Here is an 8,609-nt window from a genome sequence, read left to right as displayed (position 1 = left end):
GCTTATGAAATAAAAAATCCTGAATACAAATCCAAAATACGGTAGGTAATATAGGTCATCACCTTATAGGTTTTTTTTGTATATAATGATAAATAAAATAACATATTTAAAAATACATTAAAACTACATCGTTCGAAAAATGAAATCATTAGTGCGAATATATTCTAGAAATCCTGGTACCAACTATATTAAAATCTTTATAAAATAATATATAACTTAGTTTAATATGGTTCTACGATTATAAAAGTTAAAAAATTTATAAAAGTTTACACTTCATTAATCTAAAATAAACAAGTATTTAAGAACTACTACAGCTATATTGTAAATTCAAAAAAAAAATAATCATATGATGATACTGTAATTCGTTTTTAAATGTTAACAATTTTTACATAAATTTTTAAAAAATCGAAATATTTATAGTATAAAAGGGTTAAAATTTATAAATCATTATTTTCCATATATCTTATTCCAACTTTAATTCCATTTTTAGGAAAGTTTATAAGATTATTACTAAATTTGGTGTTGTCGTGATTTAAATCAGAATTAATGTCTCCAGGTGCTAAAACGAATTGTATGTTCGACCCTAGAATTAATGTTAGGCCCACTTTCATTTCCAGCATTGCAAAACGTGAACCTATGCAATTTCTAGGACCCATACCGAAGGGCATATAGCAATATCGATCTTCCATAGTTCTATAAAAAATTATATAGTAAAATTTTATAGCAATAATTTATTTTCGAAATTTTCTTCTTCAAAATATTAGTCAATGGAAAAATAATTTATAAAGAGAATGCCTCCAGAGTTTCTACATCAATGTTGCTAATGCCCCTTGGTAATTAAATACAAAAGTTATAAAAATGGCCACATTTATTAAATTCGATTTGAAATCCCATGTAGGTACACGTTGATTCTTTTACCACTAAAACAAGGGAATTAACTGTATATAAATGTGCACATTTTATTAGGAAAAAATGATAACCCTAAAAATTGTATAAAAAAAATTTTGATTAATATTTAATAATTTATTTTGATAATGTTGAGAAAATTTTAATTAAAATCAGAAATATTCATCACATAAATAGAAAAGTATATGGAATGAGTAACCCATGAACCAAAAGTAATTAGCCTGTGAATAGCATTGGCTATTCTATACCTCATAAAGAAACTATCGCTTCATTCATCCATAAGTTTACGAATAAAGCGCTATTCTCATAGGTATTTAAGATAGTAGTAATTATCGGAATAAATATTTAGTGAATATGCAATCTCGAAAAATTTCTAAATATTTCGCAATTTTTAATTTTTTTTTAAAGGATGTTCGGGTTTGATTGGAGTTAGCCATTAGATCAATGCATGAATAATATAAAACCAGGAATTGGACATTTCCAAGTAATTTAGAATTCTTATCAGGTCGTTTCCCATCAGATCTAAAAATATTTGGAGGAGGTTCTAGAATGAACCTAAACTGATCTCAAGGCTCTTAGGATGATCAAGATACCTAAATTTTATCTAACATCGAGACCTATAAATGAATTTGGGTGATTAAACAGTTTAGACAAATACTAATGGCGTGAGTGAGCTCATTTTGAAAGAGTTATAATTGTAAATGCCGAGGGAATAGGTTCAAGAAACTCATGACCAAACCCATTAAGCAGGAAAGAGATAATGGAGGGTCAAACTTGCAATTATAGGCCTATCCCAATCTTTCTGCCTATTTGTTTCTGGTAGAGTATTATCAGCAATAATACAGGACTTCTAATCGATAATAGCACTATAAAAAGAAAGATCAGGTTTTAAAAAATTAGAATATATTACTCGCCGACAAATACTGAATATAAAAGCACTTACGACAAGATCGGAAGGAGATCTGATGCCTAATCCACCATACTTGGTATGTAAAGAAACTTGTGTCCAAACTAGCTTATTGAACTTAAGGTTTGCAAAATTTTCTCTCAGAACTTTGAACCCATTATAAACACCAAAGGGTATGGGATATTTTTAAATAAGAGTCGACAATAAGACATATTGGATACGAGGAATATTAAATAAAATTTCAAGAGGATAAAAGTTTTGTGGGTGAAGAGTAAGGATAATAAATCCGCCAACTCAAAAAATGTCTAAAAACTGATATATATATATATATAGGAAGATTTTTGTCTTACAAGAAATCTTAAATGATTTGGTTCTCATGGGTTGTAATTTTTAAATTGGTGTGAATTATGTTCAATTGACTTAAGAGAGATGAGTTAAAAAAAGAGTCCAATAGCAATCATAGCTTCCATAATTAATTTTCACACCATTATTTATAAGGAATTTAATTCAACGATGAACCGATTTATTAGGCGTGCAAGGAGAAGAAACATGTGATGTTAATACGATGTTCTTTGATATTCAGAGGGAAAACAAACCCTGTTGAATGTCCTCCATAAGTGGAATTATATAAATATCGAATTGCAGAGTAGAAGACAGATGGTAACAAAATAATGCTTTCATCTTTTAATTTTGAATATATAATTTTAGCAACTAGGCGTTGAAAGGTATAACCTATTGCAAAATTTGGCTTCTGAGGTGTAATTAGCCTAACACCCCCCAAAAATTGAAGAAATGAAGCTAGTTACTTCACCTTTAAAAATTTTATTGCAAAGATTAGTATTTTAGTAAGAATAGGATTTTATGCATATTGAGGGAGAGGTGATGTTATATGGGAATATATGACGGATACCATCGTGACCGTAGGTTGAATTTCGGTGAAAGGAAATAATATCCCCTCATTACTTCAGATGTGAATTGAGAGATAATATGGAATGAGGTTGAGCAAATTTTGATATAATGGTTGTGATATGGTTTTTGACGAAGCTTGATACACGTATCGTGGGAAGGCTCAGCTAGGAGTCATAAGTAGATCAATCTGATAGCACCATTTATGTTAAGATTGTCTATTTTCTTGGAAACCAAATTGGCCTTCAACTCAATCGATGAAGGCTTGCTTTTGTTCTTGAAGAGCGCGGGCCTCCTATTTTCTTAAAGGTAAAGAGCAATAATAAAACGACATCCTTAATTTGTTGAGTTGGGGATATATAAAGTTTTGTAGAGTACCCGAAAGGTATTATATGTATAGAAAAAGAATTTAAACTATCTGCAAACATTGCGGAAATTTAGTAATAGGGACGATATACAATATCAGCAATAGATTTACTAACTAGCAATCCAGCCTCTTTAGGGATCCTTTAAATGATATGTGGTTTGGAAGAGTCGAGATAAAAGTCTGAGAAGCAGGAATTTGAAATACGAAGAGAGGCATAATCGATTGAATGATAAGGGACAAGGGACCCCAGCTGAAATGTAGGAATCTTGTTGAAGGTGGTCAATCATGTTGAAAACAATCATCATATCCAACATGTGCTAATTTTAGTCATGAAGAACAGATTTATGTGAATAACATATACAAATGGATAAGTAAAGATAACGAGGGATATATAATTGAGTTATAGAATAAATTAATGGTCCAAAATGGACTTAAGTCAGCATAATAAGACTTGTGGAATAAGTGAATATAAATAAAATCACACATATTCAATAAGGAGAGAAATGATTAAAAAAAATATTATATCACGTTATTTAGAGCAAAATGAAAAGCGAATACGAATGCGAAATATAATATCACGATATTTAAATCTGAAGGAAAAGCTGCTAAATATTTCATATTTAAATAAATAGAAATCCGATGGACATTTATTTTAAAATGTTTGATTTCTAGCAGGTGGTTTAATATCAATGAGTTATTTTACTTTCTCAAAGTTGTAGTGGGATATGGAGTATATAGACTCTATACTTGCACAAATAAAAAGATGTTAAAGTTGTAAATTGAAATTATTAATATATATTTGATATTCACTGATTAATCAGTTGCTGAAATTATTTATATCTTAAAAAAACGTAAATTAATTATTTGATTTTGTTTTTATTTTAAAATTATTATCATAAACTTTTAAAAACAGATGATCTTATTTGTATTTACATTCCGATTTTATTTTAAGGTATTTCAAAACTCAAAAAGATAAATAAAAAGTATGCATTTTAGTATTATAGGCTTAAAAATGAAAACCTATTATTATTATATTTTTGAGTTTGAAAATATCCTTGTATATTTTTTTTACTTTTGTAGTTGCATTAATAATATTTTTTTCATAGATTGAATAAAGTTATAATTAAAATTGTTATAAAAACATTATTATAGCGGTTGTTTGAAGAAATGAATAACTTAAACTAAACTCAAGTTTATTAGCTTAAAATAATACTTAACCAATTTTAAATAAAGTTTATAAATATATGATTAAAGTCAAGGAAGCCAACCGGGTTCTATAAACTAACAAAGTCAAAAGAAAAAAACAAATATAAGCAACGATCAGGTTGCTATCTTTCCAAACCTGCAAATCTAACAGGTCTGCATTGTTATAATCTTTGCCATGGACACCCTAGAGAGTTCTATGGTCTGCAGAAAAATGAAATAGTAGCTATAAAAAACAAAAGCCTATTATTACTCATATTATATTTTTCTTTTAAAGTAAAAATAACAACATCATATTATATTAATTAATATAAGTCATAACTCACGTGTCCTTTAGATCAAATCTGTCCGGATCAAATTTGTCGGGAAATGCCCATATATTTCCATCTCGGTGCAATGCATAAACAGGTACTTCAATAACAGTACCCTTTTTAATTAATTTGTCCTCCAAATAATAATCTTCAGATGCCACCCTATCAAAAAATATTGCTGGAGGATGTAACCTAAGAACCTCTTTAATAACCTGATCCATATACTTTAGGCTCATAATATCATCATAATTTAAGAGATCAGGGCTAAAGCTTCTATCTATTTTCAGGCATTTAATATGTTTGATTTTAAAAATTACATATGTTAGTTACAAAGAAATCAATTATATTTATTCCTAATCACTTAGTGTATCAACTACATATATAGTTGTTAGATAAACAAATGTAAAGTTCCGAATAAACCAGAGAGACACTTAACTTTCTTATCACTAAACAAATTTCAAAAGAATTATAAAGATAAATTTCTTTCAAAAATATAATTATTAATGTTAATAAAATTTAAATCTGTTTTGCCAAGGCAATAAAATAAATATAAATTGTATATTTACCCATAAATTAAATTACATTTTTGATTAATCTTTCGCTTTATTTCCTGTCTTAAAGTCTCTTGAATCTCAGGATGACCGGCTAAAGTGCGAGCTATCCAACATAGAGCATTTGAGGGTGACTCATATCCAGCTACGAAAAACATTAATGCCATAGAAATGTACTCCTCTTTAGTGGTTAATAAATTCTGTTCAAGCTTTTTAGTTTCAATGCTGTCCTCTTCTTTCATGGTCAGCATATCATCCGAAACTTTATGGATGTTCTTTTTACATCCATTATTATTACTATTTGTGTTAGATTGATTTAAATTATCATGAGTGTCCATGAACAATTGCAAATAATCATTTCTAAATGATATATTGAAGTCAATAAATTATCAGAATATATATCTATAACTTATCAAAATCTTTAGTCTACTTGGATCTTGTTAGAACAAAATAATTTGTAGTCAAGATACATTTTTTTACTTATAAAAATTTAAAAATATCCTAGGACTTCATTTTAAATGGATTAGATTTTATAAGACATAAAAATTTTATTAATTAATTATTACAGAGTTTCCTACCTTTTAATATTAAACTTTTTACGCTCCTCTATGGTACTTTCAACGATATCAGCAAAGAACTGCATTGAAGCTTCTTTAATGAACGATATTTCGAAGTAATTCAATACAGGGATTATGAATGGAAAAATGGCTATCAGGGCAAGTATTGGTGTCGTTATATCAAAATCGAAAGCCTTTCTTACATTTCTGTTATTTAAAAAAAAAATTATGTCCATTTTTTTAAAGAATTTTAAATTATTCATATATTATCAATAGAAGATGCTATACAAAGGTTTCATTATATTTTGTCCGATTCAATGCGGTTAATTTCCCTTAGATCTTATGATGAAATATGCCCAACACTTGATAGTTTTTTTAAGGCCATAGAAAAACAGATACTTCACAATTATTTTAGAATAATTTTTATATGTAAATTTTATCAAAAAACTAAAATTATATTGTGACTCGATTTTTTAAAAATAATATTTTAAATATAGTTTTAACTATAGAATTAAATATTATCCTTAGTAATTTTATTTTATTTAAAGATTTATGTTGCGATAAACTTTATTCCTACAGATCCTCTTCCCACTAATTTATATTCGTGTTTTTAACTAGGTTTTGTTATACAGTTTTTAATTTGTTAGTTTCTTTTCCTTACCTTTTTTTGTTACGGATTTATTTCTGTATTCGACATTTTAATATGAACAATATTTGAAAAATGTAAATTTCATTGATTATTATATTGTATAATTCAATAATTAATATAGGAGAAATCGTGTCTAGTCGGTAAAACTGTGAAAATTACTAAATATTAAAATAATGATCATAATTTAAATACCATTATACACATAAACCTTTACTTTACCTGTAAAATTATATCCAGAAAAATGTAACTCAAGCCTAAAAATCTTGGTCATAAATGGCACAAAAATTTGAACATCTATTAGCAAAATCTAGAGGTTTATGTAATATTTTTCTGGCTAAAATATTGAATTAACCGTTTTTAAAAATTAGCTCAAATCGTACCGTTTAACAACACCACCCTGAACTCTAATGTGAGTTCAATCCATTTTTTAAAGTCTCTTACACGATTAATTAATTTCATTTATTTATTTTGATACAACGTTTTATTTTTATAGTAAATACCTATAAGAATCCTTCGATTTATTTAACATTAAGATGATAGGAAAGTTGATACCAAAAATAGAAATTAACATTAAGGTAATACGAAAACGTTCATAGATTATTTAACTGACTCTAATAGATTTGATTCAATTAGCCCTTAGGGTACTGATAAATTAAAAATCTTTTCTACTCCACAGAATAATAAATATTATGGATTCCATTTCAATGCAATTTAAAAATCGAGGTTTTATTATTTATAGAAAAATGAGAAGAAAATTCCCCAACTAGATTTGCCAAAACATAATTTATTCAAATAGATTCGAAATACCTGACGAAAGCATGATTATTTTCTTTGCGGGAGTCTATATCCAATCCAAATGAGGTAGAAGCGATTACATCCATAGCGTAACAACCAAAAATGTCTTTGGTTTGGACTATTGTAGTTTCTTTACCATCACAATTCTTATTGCTATGGATAGAGTTTAGATCGCCATTTATTGAGTTTTTTAAGTGATAGACCATCTTAGAGGCACATTTAGAAAGTAACGGAAACATATTGAATTTCATTTTATGACAGGTAAAAGTAGGTAATATGAATTTCCGTGACATGCTCCATTCTTCGTCTTTAATCACGAACAATGATTTACGAAAAAATTTATTAGGCATTTCAAAAAATCTTCGGTTAGAAAAATTTGAAAAACTTTTTACCAATATATCCTTGAGGTAATTAGGATTGCTCACCACCAGAACAAAAGTTTGGCCTTGAGCCAAGGCGTAAAATTGTCCATACTTACGATTCCAGTCTATCTGACATTTTTGAATGCCATTAATATATGCCCATATGATGGTACCCAAGAATGGTAAAGGAAAAGGGTGTTTGTGGCCGCAACGGAATAGTTTTATAACTGGAATTAAACCGTAAATAATTAATGATGCCAAAATGAGAGTGAAAATAAGTGATAGATAATTAATATCTAAAGAATCAAGGATGTTAAACATAAGGAAATTGCTAAATTTCGATATATAAAAATGTTTATTCTTTATAATATTATATATATCAAATATATAATATAAAGGCTCTTATTTTACATATATATTAAATATTTTTGTTAATTAATTTGCAATATTTAAATTAATTATATTTTCAAATAGTCGGCCTTAAAATTTTTTAAATAAATCAACTATATAATTTAAACCTTCAAGGGCATACAATAATAATTAAAAATCATAACTTAATCATAATACTTATAAATGATTTGAAAAATTTTATTATAGAGCATATAACATAATAACTTCTAACTATCTTTGAGATGATATATCATTCTTATCTATTCATAAAAGATCACGCCATCATTTTTAATATAAAATTCAAAAAAATATATATCAAATAAAACCTGAAAAATTCATTAGTGCTAACCATGATTCAAAAATAAATTATAAAACAATGACTAAGATAAGCACTTATTAACGGAAATTCCCTATTTTGTAAACATTTAATTAAGAAAAACTTATTTTTTTTATATTTCATTATTTAAATTATTTTTTTAGATTTCTATTGTTAATTTTAAAAATGTTACAATATAGTAAATATTTAGAATGTATAATATCATTATAGGAGCATAACCAAGGAGTTAGTGGAAAATTCCCCCTTCCCCTCGTCGTAAAGTTTTATGTTCTCTTATAGAGATCTACAAAAGGGAATTTTTTTTTAAAAAAATAGAAAAATCTGGGCAGGACCCGTGAATTTAAGAAAATTTATATTATGAGCCGAAC

General features: G+C 27.2%; 1 protein-coding gene across 1 annotated transcript; it reads right to left on the bottom strand.

Moving 5' to 3' along the window:
- Positions 1 to 7,890, bottom strand: LOC135929065 (cytochrome P450 3A13-like). The gene is made up of 5 exons (XM_065465553.1): positions 7,165 to 7,890; positions 5,730 to 5,915; positions 5,183 to 5,511; positions 4,616 to 4,877; positions 1 to 693 (listed from the first exon to the last, which is right to left on the bottom strand). Exons 1-5 carry the CDS (start codon positions 7,833 to 7,835, stop codon positions 438 to 440), a joined length of 1,704 nt encoding a protein of 567 aa, XP_065321625.1. The 5' UTR covers positions 7,836 to 7,890; the 3' UTR covers positions 1 to 437.
- Positions 7,891 to 8,609: the final 719 nt, after the last annotated feature.

The sequence above is a fragment of the Gordionus sp. m RMFG-2023 genome, chromosome 4 (genome assembly GCF_954871325.1).
Source record: "Gordionus sp. m RMFG-2023 chromosome 4, tfGorSpeb1-WG-v2, whole genome shotgun sequence".
In the NCBI taxonomy this organism is placed as follows: domain Eukaryota; kingdom Metazoa; phylum Nematomorpha; class Gordioida; order Chordodea; family Parachordodidae; genus Gordionus; species Gordionus sp. m RMFG-2023.
The sequence above is the reverse complement of the archived record's forward strand: the minus strand, read 5'-3'. Positions and strand labels throughout refer to the sequence as shown.